At 53.2% G+C, this 26,536-nt stretch overlaps 1 protein-coding gene across 12 annotated transcripts in view; it reads left to right on the top strand.

Annotated features, from left to right (window-relative positions):
* Positions 1-20: 20 nt before the first annotated feature.
* Positions 21-26,536, top strand: part of ACOX3 (acyl-CoA oxidase 3, pristanoyl) — a 52,022-nt gene continuing 25,506 nt past the window's right edge. For 7 of the 12 annotated variants that reach the window (XM_057706784.1, XM_057706783.1, XM_057706791.1 and 4 more), the window contains exons 1-9: positions 4,265-4,423; positions 11,828-11,948; positions 12,033-12,188; positions 12,396-12,737; positions 13,556-13,630; positions 14,137-14,226; positions 16,544-16,687; positions 21,022-21,110; positions 26,326-26,422. In XM_057706784.1, the coding sequence (XP_057562767.1) occupies positions 4,401-4,423; positions 11,828-11,948; positions 12,033-12,188; positions 12,396-12,737; positions 13,556-13,630; positions 14,137-14,226; positions 16,544-16,687; positions 21,022-21,110; positions 26,326-26,422 (1,137 nt within the window). In that variant the 5' untranslated portion in view covers positions 4,265-4,400. The other 5 variants (XM_057706788.1, XM_057706793.1, XM_057706785.1 and 2 more) reach the window with 5 other exon arrangements.

The raw sequence follows: 26,536 nt of genomic DNA, 5'->3' as shown, positions 1-26,536 counted from the left end.
ACGGGGCGGGGCGCTGGGGCCGGAAGTCAAAGGGAAGGCAGTGGACCCACTGGCCCTCCTGCTTCGGTTTCGCTGGCGTCGTTCGACTGGGGAGTTCTGGGCTGAGGACTTTAACCTTTGCTTTGTTCTCCAGGGATACATCCCGGGGTGTCGGTGCCGGATGCTAACGTGACCCGAGCTGAGCTTTGGAGAATTCCGGAGGTGGTGTATGTGTGGGGTCATAGAGGGGTCATTCCTGCCTCCGACGTGCGAGTGTGTCCGTGTTGATGACCCGTCAGAGTCAAGGAGCCCACGTCCGTCCATGTTCAGGACTGTCCCCTTAGGAACGCTCGCGCGTCTGCGTTTTCTCCCTGACGTGCTTTCTTGTGTGGGAGAGTTACCCCTGGTGCGTTCCTGCGTCTGAGCGCTGCCCTGGGGTGTGTATTAGGACGGGTGACCGTCAGCTGTCACCTGCGTGTCCCCAGGAGGAGCAGAGAAGGGCGGGTTCTGCGGGTTTAGGCCGACATTGCCTGCACAGTCTGCAGAAGCTAGTGATAGCCCCAAGCCCTCAAAGACGCTTCATTCTTCTGGTACATTAGTCCCTCAGTTGGGATTTCCCCTAAAAGGTCTCTATCGGAATCGAGGAGTGAAAACTAACTTAAATCATGTGATTTATCAGAGAGAAAAGCGAAGACCAAACGCCTGTGGAATTAAGTAAGAGGTAAGTGAATGCTAAACCTCATAGTTTTCAACCATGTAGTTGATTTTCATGCTGTCTGTATTGCTTTTCTGGGGCTGCCGCAACAAACTACCACAGACTGGGTGGTTTAAAACAACGAAAATTTATTCTCACAGAGATCCGAAGGCCCAGAGAGAGAGAATCTGTTTCTTGCCTCTCAGCTTCTGGTGGTCGCCAGCAGGTGCAAGCGTTCCTGAGCTTGTGGCCACATAACTCTAATCTTTGTCTTTATGGTCACATGGCCTTCTGTGTTTCTCTGTGTTGCTTGTCTTGCAAAGACCCTATTTCCAAATAAGGTCATAGATACAGTGGGTTAGGACTTTGGCATGTCTTTGCGGGGAGACATAATTCAACCCCCAACTCTATCCAAAGATGTTTAGCCTGGTGGGGCAGCCAACAGATGAATCATTACAAACCTTACTAGTTTCTTATTTGTGGAGGGACCTGGCTCAGGTCCACCCCATACCACCCCATGTCAAATTGGAATTTTCCACCCCTGGATTTATGACCTCTGGTTACTGAACTCAGGTCCAGCTGCCTGCCCCTTCCCATTCACCTATACACCCCTGAAATTCCCCTTTCAAAGCTCTTGCCCACTGATTGGCAGTGGAGAGTTGGCCTTTGGACACAAGTCCACCTTCTCCCCTGGTTGCTGGACTCCTGAATAAAACAAACTTTCCTTTTTACCAACATGTGCCTTCTGAGTGTTGGCCTTCAGGGGGCAGGCAGCTGGACCTGAGTTCAGTAACCAGAGGTCATAAATCCAGGGGTGGAAAATTCCAGTTTGAAATGGGGTGGTATCCTTGCATAAGATCATGTCTGTTCCTCACCAGAAACCCACACATTGGCCTTCCAATGTTCCACACAGCCTGGTTTCTGCCTCTCTTTCCAACCTTTTCCTTTGCTCACCCGCTAAGCCCCTGCACAGGGCACGTCTTGTTCTTGGAACTAAGAAGCTCATTACCCTCACTCCCACCCTCTCCCCCGTGCCTGGCATGCTCATCCCCTATCTTCTCCCAATTAAGAACCCAGATTGGGCTTCCCAGGTGGCACAGTGGTTAAGAATCCGCTTGCCGATGCAGGGGACGTGGGTTCGATCCCTGGGCCGGGAAGATCCCACGTGCCGCAGAGCAACTAAGCCTGTGCGCCACAACTACTGAGCCTGTGTGCTGCAACAACTGAAGGCCATGCACCTAGAGCCCGTACTCCAGAACAAGAGAAGTCACTGCACTGAGAAGCCCGTGCACCGCAAGGAAGAGTAGCCCCTTCTCGCCGCAACTAGAGAAAGCTCTCGCACAGCAGCAAAGACCTGGTGCAGCCAATAAATAAATAAATTTATAAAAAAACAACAAAAAAAATGAAGGCACTTTAAAAAAAAAAAAGAACTCAGATTAAATGTTCTTTCCTTGGACGGCACTTCCGGACCCCCCCCCCCCCCCCCCCCCCCGCCAAAGAGACAGCAGATGCTTCATATCTTATTGCCCTGTTTTTTCTTATAATTATCTGAACATTGTTGTGTGTTTTGTGTCCTTCCTCTGGAACACACGTGTCCCTAGGTCAGGAACCCTGTCTGGCTTGTTTTCCACCATAGCCATAGCTTAGTTTCAGGCACACTGGAGACACCCAGTGATAATTTCTGAGTGAAAATGTCCACAAGTGAAGGCAGTGTGTCAGAGAATTGGGAGAATGGCAGGCCTGTCTGGGACTGTCTTTCTGGGAGCAGGGCCCCAATCAGACGCTGCTGAGCAAAATCTGGCAAGAGCCAGGCTTAGGTCAAGGTTGCAAACCATGGCCTGGGGTTGGGAGTAGCCTCAGGATACTGCTAGCCTAGAGAACTTCCGGTGAGGGTGGAAATGTTCTATGTCTGCATTATCTGAAACAGCAGCTACGTGTGGCTACAGAGCATGTGAAATGTAGCTAATGCAACTAGGTAACTGAAGATGAAATTTATTTAACTAATGCACATTTGAATTTAAATAGGCACATGAGGCTAGTGGCTACTATATTGGAGAGTGTGGCTCTAGATAGACCCAAATGAGACACCCAAATGCTCTCCAGGCTGGGTCCTCATCACCTAAGTGCCAGAAGCTGGGTGGAGCTCGGGGAAAGCCGCAGCTGAGGCTTCAGCAGGAAGGCCCTCTGTGCTCTGAGTGTCCTTAGGACCAGCCCCATCGTGCTGACTGAACATGGGCTTCAGGCCACTTCAGCAGCACCCCCTCCCCCCATTACTTTCCACGTCCTCAGCCAGACACTCCCCGATGCCAAGCCTCCTTCAGTATTTAAACCTTTTGGATTGAAAGTGTTGGGTTTATGGTTTAAAAAAAAAAATTCTTTCGTTGACTCAAGCCTGTAACCCTTGACATGAAGATCAAAGCTTCAGCCCTCTGTATGTGCATCTCATAAAAACCATATTGCATTACACAACACTTTCCCAGTATCATCCTCAGCTGCTTACTACTTGATGTAATTTTACTACAGGGAAGGAGGCTGCTGCTTGTGGTCCTGGCAGAGCTGTGAGAGGACCGTATCTGGTACCAAATCATCATGGCCCATCCCAACCCAGTGACCTGGTGGCTCCTTTCCAACCACTCTTCTGTAGATCCTGAACCATTGAGGGAGGTGGTGGTGCTGGGAGTGAAAGGAGGGAGGGGATATGGAGGGAAATGGCCAGAGTTTGGGAGGAGACTTTAGTGTTCACAATGTGTTCAAATGATTGCAGTTACCAGAGATGGCCAAGGGAGCAAATGACTCAAGATGAGCAGGGAATGGGTGTGCCCAACGGGGTGGAGTGGGACAAATGTCAAAATTACAAGAGCGGGCGGGTGGAAACTGATGGCAGAGCCCCAGCAGAGGACAGCCAGATCACCATCAGCTGAGTTACCAGAATAGCCTGCACCCTGCCCTACTGTTCACACCAGCGCCTGGCAGCTTTACCAGGAAGGAGCTAGGAAAACGTACAAAACCAAACTCCCTTTCTCTTCCGCCAAGTAGTTCCTCCTATGTCGGTCTCCTTGGCATCTCTACCCACCCGGGTCCCAGCAAGACAACCCTGAGCAGTGTGTGAGCCCTTCCTTTCTCCCCACCTCACCACCACCCAAGAAGTCTTAATGTCCACCCAGTTCCACCTAGGGATGTCCAAAGCACGTTCCACGTCAAACGCAGGTCAGGCAGTGTCCTAAGACCAGGGAGGGGACAGAACCTAGGGATTCTTATGCAGGAAGGTCCACCGGGAAGAGCGCCAGGGACGGTCCAAGGAAGGTTCCCCTTTTGTCCGCCGCCCCAGCGCGCGGACGCCTCCTGCGTTTCCCGGGCGACGGGGCGGGCGGCGCGGCGCGGCGCGGCGCGATGACGTCAGGGGGCGGGCGGCAGGGCCTGTCTGCGGCTGCGCGCTCCTCTTTCCCCCGGACCTGGGCAGAGCTCGCCGCCAGCTGCGTGGAGAGCGGGGCGGCGCGGGGACCCACGAGCGGGAGGGCCCGGAGAGTTCCGAAGGTCCAGCCCAGCTTTGCGCAGGGGCGGCACGTGCCAAGGTCCGGGGGCAAACGCGTGGCCCACGCGGAATGGCTGGGCGCAGAGGCTGCGAGGGCGGGCGGCCGGGCGGGTGACTACGCGAGGCGCTTTGAGGAGCTTGGACATTGTCCCCTGAGGTCGCCGGACAGCTGTCACCCAAAGGAGCGCACGCTGCATGTCGGGGCCACCTCTGAAATTGTCTGTAAGCGGCTATTGCCGCGGTAATGGGATGCACGTTTCATGCTGGGAACCGCTCCAGGTGCCCCCGCGAAGGGCAGCAGCCCGCAGGGTAGATTCAGGGCTGGCGTGGCCGTGGGGCCTCACCCCCGGGAGGTGCAGAGACTGTGCCCCATCCGCCCAACGCGTCAGCCATAAAGTTGGGGTCTGACAGCAGGCGTCTGGCTTCAGAGCCGTGTTTGTGGCCGCTGGGCCGTCGCGCAGTCATGTTGGTAACGCATCTCGGGCGGCATCTTGCTGCTGGGGCTGCTGGCCTCTGGGGTGGCATGTGCCTGACGACAGCGGTAAGCCCTCGGGCCGTTTGCTGCGCCCTGACAGCGAGGGTGCTGGTGATCCTGGCGCTGGCAGCGCCGTGGGGATCAGCGGCTCCGTCTGGGCGGGCCATGTGCGAGGGTAACCCACCCACCGCTCGCGGTGCTTGCCCAGCGAGTGGAGGTTATTGTGATAGATGTAATAGGAGCAACGGGAGACCGAAGGATTCGGTCCGCGTTAAAGAGGGGTGGTGGGGGACGGGGGGCTCGGATGGTGGGACACGAGGGGGAGGGGAACTGCAGGATGGCCCTCGGGTTATGGATCCACTAACCCTTGGGCCACCGGCAGGCAGCGGCGAGCTGGGCCTGCAGGGGGACAGGTAGAGCCGGGGCCCGGGGGCTAAGTTCGGTGCTGAACATTCAGAGTTTGAGGACCCCCGGAACATGAGAAGAGAGCAGGGTCCAGGAACCTGCCAGTGGGCGAAGGGGGCTGGAGGTGTGGATCTGAGGGCCCTCCGCCCTCCCCTCCGCGCATCAGGACAGTGTCAGTGGCTGAGAAGATGCAGGGCGAGAGCGGCTGAGACTGCAGAGAGACAGAAGAGGGGCAGCGGAGGGAGGAGAGTGTGGGGTTTTGGACCGAGGACGGGAGGGAGCGTGAGGAGTGATACGGCTGGGAGGTCCAGAAAGGTACAAAGTTCCCTTTTGGCCAACCCGATACTTTCTCTCTGTATTTACCCTTTCTGCTCTTTTCCCTTAAATGGAATCAGGCAGTCTGTTATCTTTCAAGTCTGACTAAGATCTTCCATCAGCATCATGTTTTCAAGGTTCATCTACATTGTAGCACATACCTGTACTGCCTTCCTTTTGGTGGCAAATAATATTTCACTGTACACAGAGACTACATCTTATTGATGAACGTACAGGTTATTTTTTACCTTTTGGTTGTTATAAATAATGCTGCTATGAACATTCTTATAGCAAGTTTTGTGCAGATATTTATTTTCATTTCTCTCGACCATATGCCTAGATTCTACCTAGATTCGGAATTGACGGGTCATGTGGTAACAGTATATTTAAGCTTTTGAAAAGTTACCAGAATTTTCCAAAGTCACTGCACCATTTTACATTCCCACCAGCAGTGTGTAAGGTTCCAGTTTCCCCACATCGTCGTCAACACTTGTTACTATCTATATCTCTTTGACCATGGCCATCCTAGGGTCTGCAAAGTGCTGTCTTACTTTGGTTTTGATTTGCGTTTCCCTGATGGCTAACGATGTTGAGAGTCTTTTCATGATCTTGTTGGCCATTTGTGTATCTTTGGAGGAATGTCTATTTGAGCCCTTGAAGTTGGGTTATTTGGCTTTATTATTAAGTTTTAAAATTCTTCCTGTAGCCTGGGTACAAGTCTCTTCTCAATATATGGATTTCAGATATCTTCCCCCATTCTCTGGGTTGTCCTTTCACTTTTTAAAAAATTTTTATTGGACTGCAGTTGATTTACAGTGTTGTGTTAGTTTCACATGTACAGCAAAGTGAATCAGTTATACATATACATGTATCCACTCTTTTTTTTCCCTCTGAGATTCTTTTCCCATATAGGCCGTTACGGAGTATTGAGCAGAGTTCCCTGTGCTCTACAGCAGGTTCTTATTAGTTATCTATTTTATATGTAGTGGAGTGTGTGTGTGTGTCAGTCCCAGTCTCCCAATTTATCCTTTCTCCTCCTTACCCCCAGGAACCATAAGTTTGTTGTCTGCATTCATAGCTCTACTTCTGTCTTGTAAATAAGTTCATCTGTACACTCTTGTTCAGATTCGCATATAAGTGGTATCATATGATGTTTGTCTTTCTCTGTCTGACTTACTCCACTCAGGATAATGATCTCTGTGTCCATCCATGGTGCTGCAAGTGGCATTACTTTGTTCTTTTTATGGCTGAGGAATATTCCTTTGTGTATATGTGTACCGCATCTTCTTTTTCCGTTCTGCTGTTGATGGACCTTTAGGTTGCTTCCATGTCCTGGCTATTGTAAATAGTGCTGCAGTGAACGTTGGGGTGCATGTGTCCTTTCAAACATGTTTTTCTCCAGGTGTATGCCCAAGAATGTGATTCCTGGATTGTATAGTAATATATTTTTAGTTTTTTTTTAAGGAAGCTCCACCCTGTTCTCCGTAGTAGCTGTGACAGCGACCAGGGTTCTCGGCCTTCCCCAGTCAATAGACATTGATCAGAGGCCAGACAAGAAATTCAGACCAGGCTTTACTGGGGCCCCTGCTGCAGTGGGGGGGGGGGGGGGGGGGGGCGGGGAGCAAACAACAGGTTCCCTTGCTCCCTGGGTGGGGGGGGGGGGGGTAGGGGGTGTAGCTGGTTCTTTGCATGGGGTGAGGGTAGGGGTGTGTCCAGGGGGTGGGTCAGAGGGGTGGCCTGGGTGGTTTCCCACCTCTTCGGAGGTGTTGAGTGCAGGGGCCATGGGCAAGACCCTGCTTTTGCTCCCAGCACCCTGTTTTTTTCCATGGCTCTTCAGAAGTGGCAGTTAAGTTTTTTGGTCTTTTGGTTTTCTTGTTCAGAATTTGCCCCAACTGTGCAGGCATGCAGTTATTTTTAGTCCCATGTAGTTTCTTTGTCTTTTGTTGCTCAAGGAGAGGTGTGACCGTGTGCAAGCATGGCAGCGCTGCAGCAAAGGGTCCCAGGTCCCAGCCTGTCTCAGCTGCACCAATTTACATTCCTACCCACAGTGCAGGAGGGTTCCCTTTTCTCCACAGCCTCTCCAGCATGTATTGTTTCTAGATTTTTTGATGATGGCCTTTCTGACCAGTGTGAGGTGATACCTCATTGTAGTTTTGATTTGCTACTTTCTTTTCTTTCTCTTTTTTAATTTTTATGTATTTTATTTGTTTATTTTTTGGCTGCATTGGGTCTTCTTTGCTGTGCAAGGGCTTTCTCTAGTTGCGGCCATCGGGGGCTACTCTTCGTTGCAGTGCATGGCTTCTCATTGCGGTGGCTTCTCTTGGTTTGGAGCAAGGCTTTAGGTGCGTGAGCTTCAGTAGTTGTCGCTCATGGGCTCTAGAGCACAGGCTCAGTGTTTGTGACACACGGGCTTAGTTGCTGCATGGCATGTGGGTTCTTCCGGACTAGGGATCGAACCCGTGTCCTCTATATTGGTAGGCGGATTCTTAACCACTGTGTTACTAGGGAAGTCCTGATTTGCCACTTTCTTGATGATGCCTTTTGCAGCAAAAATTTTTCATTTTGATGAAGTCCTACACACACACACACACACACACACACACACACACACACACACACACACACAGCGGTGAGTCAAAAATTATCCGCACTCTGGTTATGTTAAAAATTCTGTTGGCCGCACTCTCTTAGCACTTTCCATTCAGGGCTGCTTATCTCCCCAGTCACTGCTGTGCAGGTGTGAACATGTTACATCAGTTCATTTGTAACTGTGATGCGAGGAAAAATGGATGCCCCGCTTGTGATTTGCATGAAAGAAGAACCATGTGCAGTGATTTGTTTTTTGTTTTGTTTCTTTTTTTAATTTATTTGTTTATTTTATTTATTTACTGGCTGCGTTGGGTCTTCATTGCTACACACGGGCTTTCTCTAGTTGCTGAGAGCGGGGGCTACTCTTCATTGTGGTGCGCAGGCTCCTCATTGTAGTGGTTTCTCTTGTTGTGGAGCACAGGCCCTAGGCACGTGGGCTTCAATAGTTGCTGCACATGGGCTCAGTAGTTGTGGCTCACGGGCTCTAGAGCACAGGCTCAATAGTTGTGACACGTGGGCTTAGTTGCTCTGTGGCATGTGGAATCTTCCCAGGGCAGGGCTCGAACCTGTATTGGCAGCAGATTCTTTACCACTGCGCCACCAGGGAAGTCCCAGTGATTCGTTTTTTGTGGTCTGAGGGTGTGCACGTCTGCACTCTTCTGCCCACACCGTTGACACTCTGCAGAAACTTCGTTTTGAGGTGTTAAAGTACCCTCTCTGTAGTCCTGATCTTGCTCCATCAGACTTTCGCCTGCTTGGTCCCCTGAAAGCAGCCCTACGAGGACAAAGATTCATTTCTGATGAAGAAGTGAAGGCAGTGGTGCATTTGTGGCTCGCAGCTCAGCCTAAAACATTTTTTAATGAGGGAGTACGAAAGCTTGTTGACAGATGGACAAAGTGTATTGAAAAGCAAGGAGATGATGTCGAAACATGATGTACTTGTCTTTTCTAAAAGTTCATTAAAGTAAATTCTGCAGCCAGAGTGCGGATAATTTTTGGCTCACCTTCGTACTTTTTTTTTGTCGCTTGTGCCTTTGCTATCGTCTCTAAGAAGGCTTTACCTAACCTGGAATTATAGATTTACTCTTACATATGTGTCTAAGAGTTTATAGTTGTAGCTCTCACGCTTAGACCTACGATCTGTCCTGAGTTAACTTGTGTGCGTATGTGGAAAGAGTTCAGCGTCATCCCTTTGCACGTGGGTATTCAGCTGCCCCAGCTCCATTTGAGAAAAGACTGTTTTTCTCCATTGAGTTGTCTTGGCACTCATCTCAAAAAGCAGTTGACCCTGCATGTTAAGGTTTATTGCTGGACTCTCAATCCTATTCCACTGATGTAAATATGTCTATCTTTATGCCAATACCATGGTGTCTTAATTATTGTCACTTTGTAGCAAGTTTTGAAATCAAGAAGTGTGAGCCCCCCAGCTTTGTTTTTCAGGGTGGTTTTGTCTGTTCTGAGTTCCTCATGTTTCCATGTGAATTTTAGGGTCAGCTTTTTAATTCTTGCAAAAAAAGCCAGCTGGAATTTTGACTGGGATAACATTGAATCTGTAGATGAGTTGGGAAATATTGGTATCTTAACAGTATTAAGTCTTCTGATTCATGAACAAGGGGCGTCTTTTTGTTTATTTAGGTCTTAGGTTTCTTTCAGAAATGTTTTATAGTTTTCAGACTCTAAGTTTTGCACTTTTTCTGTTGAATTTATTTCCACGTATTTTATTGTTTTGGATGCTTTCATAGATGGAATTGTTTTCTTAATTTCATTTTTGAGTTGTTCATTGCTAGTGTATAGAAGCCAGTTGAGCTTTGCTTACTGATCTTGCACCCTGCAAACTGTCTGAACTGATTTATTCTAATCGTTTTTTGGAATTTCTATATACGAAATCATGTCATCTGCAGGTAGAGATAGGTTTCTAATCTGAATGCCTTTTATTTCCTTTCTTGCCTAATTGCATTGACTAGCACCTCTAGTATAATGTTGACTAGAAGAGGTAGAGTGGACATCCTTGTCTTGTTCCTGATCTTAGGGGAAAGTCATTCAGTCTTTCATGTTACGTACAATGATAGCTATGGGGTTTCTGTAGATGCTTTTTAACAGGTTAAATTTTTTTATCAAACTATTTCTAGTTAATTGAGTTTTTATCATGAAAGGCTGTTCGATTTTGTCAAATGCTTGTTCTGCAGCTGTTCATATGACCATGTATTTTCTGTCCTTTATTCTGTTGATATGGTGTAGTACATGAATTGATTTTCAAATGTTGAATCATCCTTACATTCCTAGGATAAATTTCACTTGGTCGTGGTGGACCACCTTTTTCTGTATGTTGCTAGATTTGGTTTGCAAGATTTGTTGAGGATTTTTGCATCTATAGTCACGAGGGGTGTTGGTCTGCAGTTTTCTTGTGATGTCTTTGGTTTTGGTTTCAAGGCAATACCGGTTTAATGGAATATTTTATAGGCATGTTTTTTGGTTTTGGGGGGAAGATTTTGTAGATTATTGGTATTCTTCTTTAAATGTTTGGTAGAATTCACGACCAGAGGCCTCTGGCTTTTTTGTGTGTGTCGTTTATTGATTCCTAATTCAATCTCTTTACTTGTTATAGATCTATTCACATTTTCTGTTTCTTCCTGAGTCAGTTTTGGTGGGTTGTGTCTTTCGAGGAAGTTTTCCATTTTATGGAAGTCATCTGATTTGTTGGCATCCAGTGGTTCATATTCCCTTAGATTCCCTTAGAATCCTTTTTATGTCTTTAAGGTCAGTAGTAAGATTCCCTTAGAATCCTTTTTATGTCTTTAAGGTCAGTAGTAAGAGTCCCTCTTTGGTTCCTAAAGTTAGTAATTTGTGTTTTCCCTCTTTTTTACTGGGTCAGTCAAGCTAAAAGTTTGTCAATTTGTCAGTCTTTTCAAAGAACCAACTTTTGTTTTCACTGATTTTTCTTTTCTCTATTCCATAGTTTTTGCTCTCATCTTTTGTCTTCTTCCCTCCTGCTTGCTCTAGGTTTAGTTTGTGCTTCTTTCCCAGAATCTTAAAGTGGTGCCTGAAGAGCTTGCCCTGGAATCAGACTCTTCTGGGCTCAGATCCCTTCTCTACCACTTCTCAGCAGTGGGAGCTCCCGAAAGACAGCAAGCCCCTCTGAGCTGGGGTTCTTGCATCTTTTGAGACGGACGGTAGTAGCTGGCTCACAGTTTGGGGGGTGAAATAAGCTGCATTCTGTCGAGGCATCGTCCCTGACACACAGGCGGTGCTCAGATGTGCCCCTCCCCATCTTTTCCCCTGTCACACAGAAGACAGAAGCGCTTCACCAGTAAGAGAGACCACTGTCCCATTGTGTATCAGCACCCTCTACCATCATACTCAGAGTGTGGCATCCTAGACCATTCTAATGTTTAACTAGAAGGATTTAGTTGAGGCCCAGGTTCCCATGGGCCTTAAAGAGTTGAGCTGGGGGTTCACGCCCAGGACTCTGCTCTCCTGGTGTCCCTCTAGGTCTGTGTTCACAAGCCTCTCCCATCCCAGCCTTCACTGGCCCAGGCACTGTGGAAAAGGAGCTAGTCTGCTCAGAAAATTCCAGAACAATCCTTTGGTCAAGAGAGCTGGGTTGCTCTGTTAGTGGAAGCTAGATGCCTCTGTGTCAGGGAGAGCCACAGGCTCTGTGGCAGACATCCCACATCCAGGGCACTCAGGGGAACTTGAGGGGTGTGACCAGAGCAGACGAGCCTCAGGTCTGGATGGCCCTAGATGAGCAAGGTGTCTTCAGGCTCAGCTGTAGCACACAGAGCCCTGGACCTTGGTACTTTGCGTGCCGGCCACAGGGTTGCCCTTTTCCCCCATCCAGCTCCTCGTCACCTTGGTTCGGGAGTGGAAACGCAGAGCGCTCGCCTCCCCTCCTCTCCTGGGAGGATGGACATCAGCTCTGTGGTCCCTGCCGGCTGTCCCCTCACAGTCAGAGCTTGTTGGTCTGTCCTTCCTGCTGCACATCTGCTGTCGATGGCGATGGAGCGAGTGGGACACGTGCTGACTCGGGTCACGTGTCTGTGCAGGTGGCAGGAGGGATGGTGACCCCCAGGGAAGGGAGTGATGACCCCGTGCTGCCGGACCTGCCCCGGGGGCCCCTGCACGTGGCCCGGGCCCGTGCCTCCTTCCCCTGGAAGGAGCTGGCGCTGTTCTGGGAAGGGGAGGACACACTGCGCTTCAAGGTGAGTCTGGGCTGGGCGGTGGCCGTGGGGACCCTCGCGCACGGGGTCTGCTGGGCGGCCCGGTTCATCTGCAGAAAGATGGGGCGTGTCCTCGGGGAATCTTCGGGAGCTCAGCATGAATGAACACAGACGGGCCAAGCTTCCTAAGCCTGGGCCTCTGCTCTCCCTGGGAAGGTCCCTCATCTCATCCCTGCATTTCTGGGTTAGACTGCACATCCGAGGCAGCCCGTGGCCTCGAGAAGTCCACGTAAGCAAGAGCGGAAGGGCAGTCTGTGCTTTGCCTCCAAATCAGCCATTCCTCGCCTCCCACGTTTCCAGAAAACCATCTTCTCAGCCCTGGAGAACGACCCGCTCTTCGCCCAGCCCCGCGGGAGCCTCTCTTTGGAGAAGTACCGGGAGCTGAACTTCCTGCGCTGCAAGCGGGTCTTGGAATACAACTTCCTCCGCGTGGAGGACTTGCTGGGGAGCCCGCAGAGGGTCCTGGCGCTGATCCACTGCCTGAGCATGTATGACTGGTCCCTGGCCGCCAAGTTCTTGCTGCAAGTGCTGGTGAGTCGGCCCCTGGGGAGGGGGGGAGCCCTGCTCTCAACCTGCGCCCCGAGGCTGCGGGGGCCCTCTGTCCACGGACCTAAGACACGCTCAGCCCGCGAGCAGGAGACGGGCCTTTGTGGCTTCGTGGATGTCAGCGTTTGCCTGCTTCTGAAGTTTTGGGAGATCTGTGCAGATGGGAAATGTTCATTTAACGAGATTTCTAGAAAATAATGTAGGAAACAAAAGCAGAGATGAGAATGTGTGGGCAGATCTTGTGACTTAGTGAGAAGTTCAATTTTTTTCCAGCCATTTATGCAAATTTTCACACATTAAGTCCTTGGATCAAGTACAGTGCTGAGAGGTTAAAGCCCCATAGGACTCTCTTGCTTTATGCCAAAAAGCAAACAGACAAAGGGAAAGTAGGTCAAAGGTGACGCCTGTGTTTCCCAGCTTCTTTAATACGCGGTAGAGCTGAACTTGAGAAGGCGGCCTCGTCCACGTGCTGTCTGAAGGAAAGGTGGGCTCACTCTGCCTTTCCTGCACCCTCATCCCCCACCTGACCCCCATCACCTGGCTGTTCACGGACCCTCATGGGTTCTGTTTAACTCAGGTAAACTGCTTGAGACAGGGACCCGGGTCTCGCCACCTCCACGAACTCAAGGCCAGGTCTCAGGGGACCCCGTGCCTCGGACACCAGTGCCCTTACCTCTGGGAACCTGATGCGCTCGTGGTGGAATGCTGTGGTGCTGAGGGACCACGGTGGGGTGGGTGTGATGTCCCAGGGCATCAGCCGTCATTAGCTTCCATCTGTTTACGTCATGATGTTATACTTTCAGATTTTTGCATCCGTGATTTACAGCTCTGGTTCTGAAAGGCATTTCAAGTATCTTCCCAGGATCTTCAGTATGGAGGTCAGTTGAGGTCTGTGGTGAGTCATGAGCTCATGGCCTTCTCCAGGTTCCCCTGGAGGTTTGTGGGAAGGGCAGCTTGCAGCAGAGGGTCCCCCAGGGAGGGGATGCTTTTATTTCATGGTGTTCTTAGGCTTCTCACCAAATAGCTAAGGCGGCTGTTTACCAAACTGGGGTGTGCCGGGTTCCCAGTGTTATGGGAATTTAGCTTTTTTTTGTCAAGGTAAGGCCTTCCCTTTTCTTCTGCCGCCCTGGAGCGGTTCTTGCCACCGTGTTGACTTAGCGTGGCCTCATCAGCTCATCCGCCTGCGGCTCTCACAGGCGGGAGATGCAGCCCGTGTCCAGCGTGGCGGGATAGCTCCGTCAGGTCACTGGTTGTTAGCTAGGAAATGGAGATCTGGGGCTTTGATCCGTAGTTTAGGCCGTAAGGGAAGGGTGGTGGCTGGGTCTGCCCAGGAAGGTGCAGAAAGGGCCTTGCTCACCTTACATCATTTTCTGTTTCCATGTAGATTATTGGATGTTTTGCCCTGACTGAAGTGAGTCACGGGAGTAATACCAAGGCCATGCGGACGACCGCTCACTATGACCCCGCCGACGAGGTAGGTGATGCCCACCCCTCCGTCTCTGGGCTTCGAGTGCATGGAACGTGGGGTTGTCCTGTAATTAGACCAAGAAACCCATCTTTCTACCTGTGTGCACACGGAGATCCGTCGCTCTGAACTGTGGAGCTTAGGAGATAAAGGTTGTGCGAGGTGAAACCTGTTCCCACCCAGAAATATGTCCTGGTTTGGATTTGGGTGGAAGTTGAACGCAGTGAAGTCACGCGCTGTCATTCTAGAAAATGGATTTCTTTGTTTACCATGTTTGCTGTTTGATTTGTAAACAGTCCAATCTGCTCATGCTTTGTAGAACAAACAGTGAAGAAGATTCTCTGTGACCCTTGTCCCCTCTCGCTGTCTGTCTGTGTGCCCTGCCTGTGGCCACGTCTTTCGGGCAGTGGCCCCTCCGGTCCCGGCGCCCCTCCTGTATCCATGGACTCTCACGGCGCATGTCTGTGGGGACCCGGCAGTCCTTGCTCTCAGGGAGCATGGGCTTTAGGGGAGGCGAGCCTGTGCACAGACGTGGTCATGGTGTGTGGGGCAGTCAGTACTGTGGACGGCAGTGAGGGAGCGGGGAGAGGATGGGGCGTGCAGGGGGTCAGTGACCTCTGCCGCTCCCCATCCTGCGGCCCCTCTCGCGTCACTGGCGTCGGGCCCCTTTGCCCCCGCGTCTCCCAGAGGACGGCATCCTTCTGCCACTTTGTCCCGAGTCTGGTGTCCTGGGACCCTTTGGCCGCCTCCCCCCCAGTTAGTCTGGCAGAGTTCTGTGCAGCAGAGTGAAGCCGTGTCCTGTGCATCTGCTCAGCACGTGGTCGGTCATTCACGGGACAGTGCAGGCTGTGTGCTGGGTGTTCTGCAGGCCGGGGGCTCAAGAGGATGAACCTGAGGAACCCCTGGCAGAGCAGGGACAGTGCAGGGGGTCACATGGACTGCCTGGTGGCGCCTGGGAGCGGAGCCGAGGGTCAGCACACTCTTGGGGCTGAGAGCAGGCCGTGTGGCCTCTTGGGTTCTTACCTGTCATTTAAGCCATGACATACTTTTATCTGAACGCAGGTCTTTCTGGCTCTCAGCCTTTCTCTTTCGGCGGCTTCCGGGCCCCTGGGCTCTCAGTGTGGGGGTGGGGAGGGGCGGTTCCCACTCTGGCAGAGAGAGGGCCGTGCCTCTGAGGCCTGGAGGCCTGGGCGGAGCTCAGATGTTCTGCGAGGCAGTTGTTTCTGACCCTGCCTGTGTCCTTAAATGCAGATCAGTGAAGAGTAGGATCCCCGAGCCTCCCACAGGCCTCGGGTTGTGTGTAGGCTAGACAACGGGTATTTGCTGAGCACCTACTACGTGCTAGAAGCTGTTGCAAGGGCCCGGGCTCACAGCGGTGAGCAGGGTGGTGGGACTCTTCTGCTGGAGGGGAGACGCAGACAGTCGCCAGCGCAGAGAAGCGGGATGTGCTGAGGCTGTGGAGACACGGGGGTGGGGCGCAGGGAGGGTGTCTGTGTACTGTCTTGTACGGTAGCACACGTACAGTTTATAAAATCACACTCACTGCCCGTTGCAAAAGGAAGTTCTCCCTGTGAGCCCTGCGGGAACAAGGAAAGCTGAGCTGGAACTGGCCTCCAGCGGCCTGGGAATTTATGCAGGAGGTGACAGGGAATTTATGCAGGAGGTGACACGCGCTGCTCTTGCCCTCAGGCGCCGTCTGTCTCCAGGAGGCCCCCCTCCGGACTGGTCCAGTCCTTCCTGCGCCTCCCCAGGGGCAGCCCCAGCCCCGCCCTCCTCGCGCTCCCCTGCGCTCTCCTGCCTCCCTGAGCCGCCGGCTGTGTCCTCAGGGCACTGTCCCCTCCTGTCTGCTCCTTCTGTGGTTGCTGTGCTTGCCTGCCTTGTGCTCCTGGGCTCGTGGGGTGTCAGCCCCCGTGGAGCCTGTAGGTGGGAGAGGCCGGGTGGGCGAAGGGGCAGGAGGTCGTGAATCAGGGGTGGATGAGGGAGCAGGCAGGCGCGACGCGGAGGAGGGGACCCCTCCGTCCTCCGTGCTCGGGGGAGGCAACCACTGTCGGGGCATCGACGGCTTCTCGAGTATTTTGCGTAGATTTTATTGTTTGACACACGGGTCACCATTTTCCATAGGAAGGTGTTTCTTTAAGTCATAAGACCCAGGATATGCTCTGTTCAAAAACGGGGCTGCCTGTGCTGAGCAGGAATAACCTTCACTCTGTTCTTACTTGTGTCTCAAATGTTTGAGGAGAGAAAATTGAGTGGATCAAAGAGGTAAAGAAATTCCGCCTGTGTTCCAGTCTCTAACGGTAACTGTAATTTTTTTTTCCTTGTGCAGGAATTCATCATACATTCCCCTGATTTCGAAGCCGCCAAGTTCTGGATCGGCAACATGGGCAAAACCGCCACGCACGCGGTGGTGTTTGCTCAGCTGTACATGCCAGGGGGCCAGTGCCACGGGCTGCACCCCTTCGTCGTGCAGGTAGGGGCAGGTTTTACCCTGGGGGGTGTCTGGAGACACTGTCATCACAGCTGGGGATGGGGGTGCTTCTGGCATCTAGGGCTACAGACCAAGGGTACCTTAAACACCCTGCAGTGCACAGGACAGACCCCCTCCCCCAAGAATAATGATAAGCCCCAAATGTCAGTGGTGCCACCCTTGAGAAACCCTGAGCCCGAGATGATCTGGGAGAGACTCTCCATCCCCCCAGGGTCCACACCAGCATGGTGGGGATACCCGTCCACCCCCAGGCTCTGGCAGCCGGTCTGAGGGGCCCCAGGAGTTCCGACAGGAGGTCTGACTTGGGGGCTTTCATGTAGTCCCTTCCCGGGTCACAGCTGGAGCTCTGGCGGTCGGGGGTGCCTGGGACGGCTGGACTGTTTCCCGCTGCCCAGGGCGGCTGCCGCGTCCCCGGACTTGGAGCTCTGGGCGCTTCTCCAGGACCTTCCTCCCTGGGCTGACTGGGTTCTGAGTGACCCCCTGCATCCCCCACCCCCAGACCCATTCTGGCATTTTTATTCTCTAAGACTTCTCTGATGGGGAGGTTCTCAAAAGAGAAGAAAATCATCATGTAACATGCAATTAACCATTTTATTTATTTTTTAACATTTTATTTAATTTTATTTATTTATTTTTTTGGCTGCGCTGCATGGCTTACAGGATCTTAGTACCCTGACCAGGGACTGAACTCGGGGCCCCTGGCAGTGAAAGCACAGAGTCTTAACCACAGGACCACCAGGGAATTCCCACAATTAACCATTTTACCATGAAATTTAGTGGCATTTAGTGAATTCACGATGTCGTACCTCTCTAGTTTCAGAGCGTTTCCTCTCTAAAGAAACGCATCACCCATTCAGCATTCCCTCCCTGCCACATCCCCTCCCCAGCCCTGGCAACCACTCATCTGCTTTCTGTCTCTATGCATCTGCCTCTCCTGGATGTTTCGTATAAAAAGAGTCATGTGCTATATGACCCTTTGTGTCTGACTTCTTTCCCTTCACGTGTCTTTGAAGTTCATCCGTGTTGCAGCCTGTCCCAGAACCCCCTCCTTTTTAAGGCTGAGTGATCCATCACGTGGATGGTCACAGTGTGTGTGTCCATTTGTCCTTTGATGGACATAGGGTGACTTCACCGTTTGGCTTTTGGGGGTAATGTCACTGTCAGCTTTTGTGCGCAGTGTCTGTTTGGACACCGGTCTTCAGTTCTTTGGGGTGGGTACCCAGGAGTGGAGTTGCTTGGTCGTACGGTCATTCTGTGTTGAACTTTTTGTAGAATCCCATTTTACATCCCCACCAGCAACGCCAGGGGCTCCTGTTTCTTCGCATCCTCACCAACACTTGTCATTTTCCGTTTTTTCCCCGTAACCACCCTAGTGGGTGTGACGCCGTATCTGGTTGTGGTTTTGATTTGCGTTTTCTTAGTAACCAGCGACGTGGAACATACTTTCATGTGCCATGTGTTTACCTTCTTTGTCGAAATGTCCGTTCAAATCCTTTGCCCTGTGGAACCAAGCAGGGACTGAAGACGCGAAGGCTGTTTACTCAGAGCCGGCTGAGCCTCCATCACTGCGACCGGCAGAGGCTCAGAGGCAGGCAGAGGAGCAGGCCAGCTTCCCAGTGGAGAAAAGCGAGGGGGCTCAGGGGCTGGAGGCACGGGGGCGGGGCGCTACCAGCAGGAGGGGGCATCCCGGGTGACAGGTCGGGGGGCAGGTGGGGCCTTCTCGGGTTGGTCCCAAGTCAGAAGCAGGACAGCCACTGGGGAGGCCATCAGTTATTGATCGAGCCCTGGCTGATCACTCAGGGGTGGCTGTTTGGCTTCCTGGGTGGTCACATGAGACAGCAGTCTGACCTCCTGCAGGTCTGGCTCCCAGGAGGCTGGCTTTCGGGTCTGGCGGCTGCGGGCTGAGGGTCAGAGCTCTGCCTTCACACACGGTCTGGTGAGTGTCCATTTGTATGTTCAGACTCTTAGTTCATTTCTTAATCGGATTGTTTGTGTTTTTTTGTTGAGTCATGAGGATTCTTTATATATTCTGCGTGCTAAGCCTTATCAGATGGGTGGTGTGCAGATACCTCCTCCTGTTCTAAACGTGTCTTCACTTTCTTGATATCATCCTCTGTGGGCAAGGGTTTGGACTTTGACGACATCCAGTTGATCCATTTCCCTTTGGTGCTCGTGTCCTTATTTTTCAATTTGCAGTGAACCCCTGCAGACCAGGTATATTTTTTGATACCTAAGGCCACCGTACACTGCTTCGGAGTATAGATTTGTACCCGAAGTGAAGTTCTTACGGAAACTGGACTCAAATGCAGTGTCTTTCGGTGTTTCTGGTTCTTTGACTGTAGAGCCATGGTGTTCCGGATTCTGTTACGTGTTGTGCTTTAAACGCTCAGTAGGGTGTTGTCGCCCCTCCATCTGGCGCATCCTCTCTGTGTGCCTAGTGTGTGTCCGGCACAGGCTCGAGGGCCACGTGAGTCCTGTCTTCATGGCGTTTACAGTCTGCTGGGAAAGAGAGATTGAAATAAGTCATCACAAAACTTTTTAATCAGAATGTGATACGTGCTACAGGTCGTTAGCTGATAAAGTGGGGGGGTATAACTTTTTTATCGGAAAATTCAACAGGATTAGTTTAATACAGTGTAGTGGCTTACACATACCAATACTACTTTAATTAAAAAAAATTTTTAATTGAGGTATACTTGATTTACAGTGTTGTATTAGTTTCAAGTATACAGCACAGTGATTCAAAATTTTTATAGATTATAGTCCATTTAAAGTTATTAGTAAACACTGGCTGCGGTCCCTGTGCTGTAGGACACATCCTCATAGCTTACTTCCTTTATACGTGGTACTGTGTGCCTGAGGGCATAATTTATTGCAGGTTTGTTGTATCATAGGTTGACAGCCTCCAAATATTGTGGGACATGTTATACGTAAATTGATACAATTAAATACTTTTGAGATGAGACGATTAACTAATTCTGAGCATCCTCTCCTTGATTCAGGAGGTTAACGTGAAGTTTGTAAGGGCTGTTATCATTTATTTCTAGATGAACTGGAAACTGGCATTAGCAATATTTTTTCGTTTGATTACTTGAAAATCACTGGGTTTTTTTTTATGTCTCTTCTCCTCTCCATCTTTCTTTTAAACTATGTTTTCTATTTCATAATCTTTCCTGAGCCTTATTGTTTGTCATTAGCCTTCTATTTTAATTATCAGTATTATAAAGTTCAGCTAAATTAAGTAACTCTTCCACTGAAATAAGCAAAAACTAGCAATTCATACAAATAGCTAAATTCCAAATAGCACAAATTCAGTAGTTCTTTTAACATGTTTTTTTTTTTCCACCTTGGGCTGTTGACATTTGGGGCTGGATAATTCCATGCTGCGGGCCCGTCCTGCGCACTGTGGGATGTTTAGAAGCACTGCTGGCTTTGCCCACTGGATGCCTGTAGTACCTCCCACAACCAAAACCAGCAGCAGGTGTTGGCAGGGGACATTGCGAGGGGAGGGTAGCAGGGTCACGCCTGGTTGGAATCACTATAGGTCTTGAGAACAGAACTCCATACAGTCTGCGTAGAGCTCAGGTAGTGAGGACCTGTCAGCTAGCCATCTCTGTGTGTGTTAGTAAGTGTATTTACTGGAAACACACTTGGGGGAGCAGAGATTTACAAAAATAATCCGCAGCACATGTGTGCACAGCCACTTGGTCATGTCATTACAATGCAGGGGAAAGTCCTACCTCTAAACCGTGAATAGGAGATAACTAGCATCCTCCAGGCAGCACGTACGAATCAACTCCTACAGCGGGGTCCTGGGGCCACCATAACCAAACAGAGCACCACAGACTGGGAGCCTGAAGCCACAGAAATTTACTCTCTATAGTCTGGAAGCCAGAGCTCTGAAATCAAGGTGTAGAAAGGCCACACTGCCGGAGGCTCCAGGGGAGGGTCCTTCCTGCCTCTTCCAGGTTCTGGTGACCCCAGAGTTCCTGGGCTGTGGCTGCTTCCCTCCTGTCTCTGCCTCTGTCTTCACGTGGCTCCCCTCTCTCCATGTCCTCTCCTCCCCTGACTCTTGGAGGACAGTGGTCCTTGGATTCAGGGCCCACCCGGTTACCCAGGGTGATCTCACCTCCAGATCCCTGTTACATCTGCAAGGACCCTGTCTCCAGCAAGGTCCCACTTTTGGAGGACACTTTCGCCCACAGCAGCTACATGGAGGGAGCCCATGGCTTGGTCACTGGGGATTTTGAACATCTGCATCCTGGTTTTCATACGGTCATAACAGTTGCTGTCTGTCCCTTCCTGGGTTTGTGCAGATTCGGAACCCGAAGACCCTTCTTCCCATGCCGGGGGTGATGGTTGGCGACATTGGGAGGAAGCTTGGGCAGAACGGTCTGGACAACGGGTGAGTGTGCACCTTGAACGTGACGGTCGTTCCTCCGGGGGTCGTGACTCCAGGCTGCCTGCTCAGTATATCCTGTGTGGGACCCACTGGGTCCCTCAGTGCTGTCCCTGTACCCTCCCGGACTCCTACGGGACGCACCTCACCCCTGCACCTGAGATGGTGTTGGGACGGGCCGGGTTCTGCTCGAAGTCCCGCCTCAGGAGGTATAAGCGGCCCCAAGTGCAGGGCAGATGGACTTCTCCGCGGCAGGTGGCTGCTCCAACCCTCAGGCCAGGCTCAGGCCAGACACCTGCCGCCCGTGGGGGCTCCGCCTGTGACCCGGGCCTGCCTCCCGTCCCAGAGCTCGGGCACCCAGCACGTGTCCACGCCGGTTCCGGGGGTGGAGCGGGTGCCGGGCAGCGGGGGCAGCGTGGTTTGAGATGAGACCCGGGCCTGGGGAGCTGGAGGGGGGTGGGTGGGCGGGGGGACCACGTCAGGAAGGGCCTTGCCGTCTCCCTGAGGGAGTCCCAGGCCCATTCATGGCGTGAGGTTTGGAATCAGACAGATTTGGATTCAAATCCCGGGTCGCCTCCGCCTCTTTGTTATCTTGACCAGCTTTTTTGGAGGTGGGTGTGACGTCCCTGAGCCAGGCCCTCGCGTCGCCCCGCCCGGGGGCCAGGCGTGGTCGGCCGTTTGCTACCTGTCAGCCCTCCCTTCACCTGTGCCCGCAGGTGGGACTCACGCGCCGTCTCCTGGAAAGCCTGGCTGAGGTGCTTTGCGCCCCTCTGTTCTCCTGAGATGCTTCCTGCCTGGGGGGAAGCAAAGCCAGGGCTCCCTCCGTCGTGCGTTCTGCGTCTTGGGAAGGTTTGTGTACCTGCCGCTTCGCCGGGCGGCAGAGAACGGCGGAGCCCGCCTCGCGGTAGTTCGAACACGCTGGTTATCCCGACCCCGGGGACCTCGTTTTGAGTCTAAATCAGGAGGCAGCGCATCTCCTAGACAGAAGCCGGACCAGGTGGCCTCCCACCACCCCGAACATGGAGAAACCTCCTTTCAGCTGCTCCCCCCCACCCCGAACCAGGGGAGCTGGGGGCACGGAGAGCGTCTCAAATCTCTGCTTGGACTCTCAGAACAGGTGGGGCCCCAGCCTGTACCAGAGAGGGCGGGAGCACCATCGATTTTCACTCTGTAGCTGGAGGAGAAAACGGAAGGATGTTGCTAAAAAGTGAAACCAGACAGACAGACACGCACGCACGCACACACACACACACGCACACACACACACGCACACACACATGCGCGCACACACGCGTGCGCACACACGCACACACGCGCGCACACACATGCACGCAGACGCACACACGTGCACACACGCACACACACACGCACGCACGCACGCGCGTGCGTGCATACACACCCCCCTGTTCTAACTGATAGCTGTCTAGAAGGCGAGCACCTCTCTCGCTGGCCTGTGGAAAGAGCCTGTTAATTAACACTGGAGCCCAGGGCGGGGTGGGGGGGGTCACTGTCCTCCCACCACTGCTTTGTGTGGCTGCGTGGGGCCCCGGCGGGGACCGGCCACGTGGCCCTCGGTCCTCGGGGCAGGGGAAGCTGTGCAGCCCTCGAAGCAAGGCCACGACGTGGCTCGGTGTGTTTGAGAAGGTGGTCCTGGCCGCGGTGAGGCAGCATGAAGGAGGGCCGTGCGGGAGGTGGGGGTGGAAGGCGCCGTCTTGCTCTGGACGCTGACAGCCAGCGTCCGTCCGTGAGATCCACGCGTCCCAGCGTGGGGCCTGGGACACACGTGGATGGTGGCTCTCTGTGGAGGGGTCTGCATGCACACATAAGGCTGGCAGTGTATCCCCGGGCGCCTGGTGGTGGAGGTGACCCTCCCGCTGTGAACAGGGCTGCCAGGTCACCACTGTCCCGGGAAGGCCTCGCGTGTGGTCCCGACCTCCAGTCCCGTGCGTCTGGTTTTACAGGTTAGAACTTGAACCCTGTTCGGGGGCATCAGTGAGGAACGCTGCACTTGGTTCCCCCAGGTCGGCTCCTGTTTCAGAGACTGAGTACGCGTCTCTTATCGCGGTGGCCCCCCAGGGAGTCACACCGAGGCAGCAAAGGCCTCTACGTACACACATCGGTCACGCTGGGGCAGCAGAGCTCTGCGGAGACCCAGCACTGCCATCCGGGCGCCTCCAGGGGGCAGCATGGTGACCACCCTGACGCCCGGCTCAGAGCGGCTCCCCAAACAGAGTCACCATTCCCACGGCGACGCGGAGGCAGCCACACGCGTCCCCGAGCCTTTGAAGGCTCAGTGGTGCCTGGGGTCCCTCGGCCCCGGGGTTGGGGCCGGGATGTGGGCCAGGGGCGGTGACGTGGGCAGTGCCTGCCCCGCCAGTGACACCACTGTCCCCGCCAGCCCCCGGGCGCACGTCCAACAGCGGGCGCACGGGCCTGAATCCCTGGCTCCCCCCGCTTGCCCGCTGCTTGCAGAGCAGGGTTCTGAGTGAGTGATTTTTGTCCGAGATCTTCTATTTTGAAGGAAGTGGTAACAACTTGTAGGTAGGTCACAAGAATTCGTGAGTCTGTGAAAAGACTGTCTAGAAATCAGAGACAGACGTAAACTGCGTGGATTACTTTTAGCCAAATAACTCTCAAAGCAAGAGAGTAAAGATCCCTCTCGTGAGCCTTCCAGGTGGGCTGCAGGGCATCCTCGCGCTTGCTCCGTGCTGCCGCAGGGAGGCGTCTCCAGAGTGGCCGGGGGAGTCCTGAGACCTGCTGGGTGTGTCTGGTCCCAGGTGGGGCTGGGACAGCAGTGGTAGGAGAGACCTCAGGAGCAAGGAAGTTGCTCGGACCTGGCGCGGGAGGCCCGGGTGGATGGGTGTGCAGGGCCTGGGAGCCGAACCCGCCGCCGCCGAGCTCCCCAGCCCCGCCGTGTGCTCACACCCCCGTGTCACACACACCCTGTGCCCCCCGCCACATACACACGCACACACACACACACCCCCGTGTCCTCCAGGGGCCACCAGGCTGGCCAGCACTGACTGTTTCTGGAACAATCTTTGCCCCATGGCAGTGCTCAAAAGAGTGTGTGAAATTTTGATTTCAGTTAAACTCCAGCAGATGTTTTTGCAAGTATAAATATAATCAGCCTCGTTCCATCCCTGCGTGGCAGGGAAGGGTGAAGATTTTCCACTCCTTAAAAAGGGTGCTCTGACTTTACAGGCTCAGACTCAGAAAAGCATTCCTTGGCTTTCGAGGGATGAGCTGGCCCAGACCGGGTGTCCTTAAGACATGGGTGTCTGAGCCCCACAGGGCCTCCCGGGCCAGTCAGAGCCGCCCCCCAAAGGCCCTGCCGTGTGGCTCCCTCCAGGCAGCGCCTTTTGGACACGTGGGCTGGGCCTGCGTTTCACACATGGGAGGGAGATGCTGGCGGGGCCTCACGTGCAGAAATCCTAGTCGCTTCCGAAGGAATTTGGGAGGGGTCCCTCCAGCCACCCCGCGCCCATCCCTGGGTCTCAGCTGTTGCCCAGGTGCCCTGGCTGTGTCACCCCCCCAAGGCTGCCCCAGCCCTCAGGGTTCTGTGGAGGCGCACCGGCGCCCAGAGGACGGTGCCACACCGGCACTGATTCGTCCTGGCACTTACTCCGTGTTGCTAGCTTCCAGGCACGGAGCCCCCTTACGACCGGGTGACTGACTGCCACCAAGAAGCAGGTGGCTCAGCGGGCCACGTGGACAGGACCATCGTCTCGTGGTGCCGTGGGAGCACTGGCTGCTCACCGCAGGGCAGGAGTGGGAGATGTGGCAGGCCTCGTGGAGGAGGTGGCAGCGCTCAGAGGGATGCCTGCCCGGAGGTCAGGAGAGGGCCTGGCTGCTGGAAGGTCACAAGCAGATGCGACCCTCCTGCAGGCGGAGGGCTGCGGGGAGGCCAGTGCTGTTGGCGCCGTAGGCAGGGGTCCCGCCGCAGGGCTTACCCCGTCTGCCTACGGGTTTAGATTCTGTGGGTCCCAGGGATCCAAGGGTGTCGTGCCAGGCGCAGCCATGCTGAGCCGAGGTTTAGAGGGGCCTCTGCTCCGTGTGTGGGACAAGGGGACAGGTGGGGTCTGGAAAGAGCCACGGGGGAGACTGTCACGGAAATCGGCCCAGCAGAGGTGCAGACCAGGAAGACACAGCTCTGGGCAGAGTCGACGCCCGGGCGGTAGGTTGGAGGTGGAGGTGAGTGCGGTGACTCCAAACGGTGACTGGGGTGCTGCGTGCAGGCTGGGGTCCAGGGAGGAGCAGGGGTGGGGGGTGAGGAGCTGGGCGCTGCTGCTCTTCACAGAGCTGCCTCCTGTGGTTCAGTAAAAAATGTTCCGCGTGATATCGAAGATGCTCAGAAATCAGAGGAGACACTGCAGGACGTTGATATTTTAAGATGGTTTGGGTTTGTCTGCACAGTTTCTGTACCACCCGTTACTTTGCATAACCTCGCTCCCTGGACTATTGTGAGATAGATTTTCCTTCCTGACAACCATAGAAGATACTTTCACTTACTGACACACGGTGGTCTCAGGGAATGCGCAGGCAAGCATGTCCACGGCTGCTCAGGGAGCTGGCCTGCCTGCCTCTAGAGCCCTGGTACGATGGTGCGGTTCTCCTGTTTGACTTGGGAGGCTGAAAACCTCTTTTTGCTGATTTTGTCACCCCGTGCTGTGGACCGTGGTGTGGGATTCAAGTGTGAGAACCAGAGAGTCTCATCGTTAAACAAACAGTGCCGCCTTTTCTGCTGAATGACCGGGTCCCGGGTTGTCCGGCCACAACGAGGACTGTTCCTCGCAGGGCGTTGCAGGAGCCGCGTGCAGCCCTGTGGCCCGAGTGCCAGCGGGGGGAGGGCTTCCATCATGACCAATAGAACCCACCAATCACACCACCTTTGTGTTTCCACCTGCTTTTTCGGATAGAAAGATTTGTTGAAATGTCCTGTCTGCTGGTGTCTTCTCTCCTGGGTTTGTGTTCTGTTTGGGGTTTTTGTTTGTTTCTTTTTGTTTGGTTTTGTTTTGTTTTGTCTTTTGGGGATTATGTCGCCTTTTGAGCTTATGTCGCCTTTTGAGCTTATGTCGCCTTTTGAGCTTATGTCGCCTTTTGAGCTTATGTCGCCTTTTGAGCTGTCCTTTGCTTTTATTTGACCGGGCTTCAGGCGGGAGAGGAGCTAAGCCCGGGGGGCCGACCCCAGTTTAACCAGAAGCGCTGTCTCTCCACACAGATTCGCCATGTTCCACAAGGTGAGGATTCCTCGCCAGGACCTGCTGAACCGCATGGGAGACGTCACCCCCGAGGGCACCTACGTCACCCACGTTAAGGTACAGGTGCCTCCAGGCCAGGGGTGGGGGGTGTGGACGGCAAAGCCGCCCCCTCCAGGCCCACAGGACACCCACCCCTGTGCTCAGAGGAGGGGAGTCACCGCTGGAGCCGGC

Source organism: Hippopotamus amphibius, chromosome 13 (assembly GCF_030028045.1).
Source record: "Hippopotamus amphibius kiboko isolate mHipAmp2 chromosome 13, mHipAmp2.hap2, whole genome shotgun sequence".
Taxonomy (NCBI): Eukaryota; Metazoa; Chordata; class Mammalia; order Artiodactyla; family Hippopotamidae; genus Hippopotamus; species Hippopotamus amphibius.
Note: the sequence above shows the minus strand (reverse complement) of the source record. Positions and strands in the feature narration are given on the sequence as shown.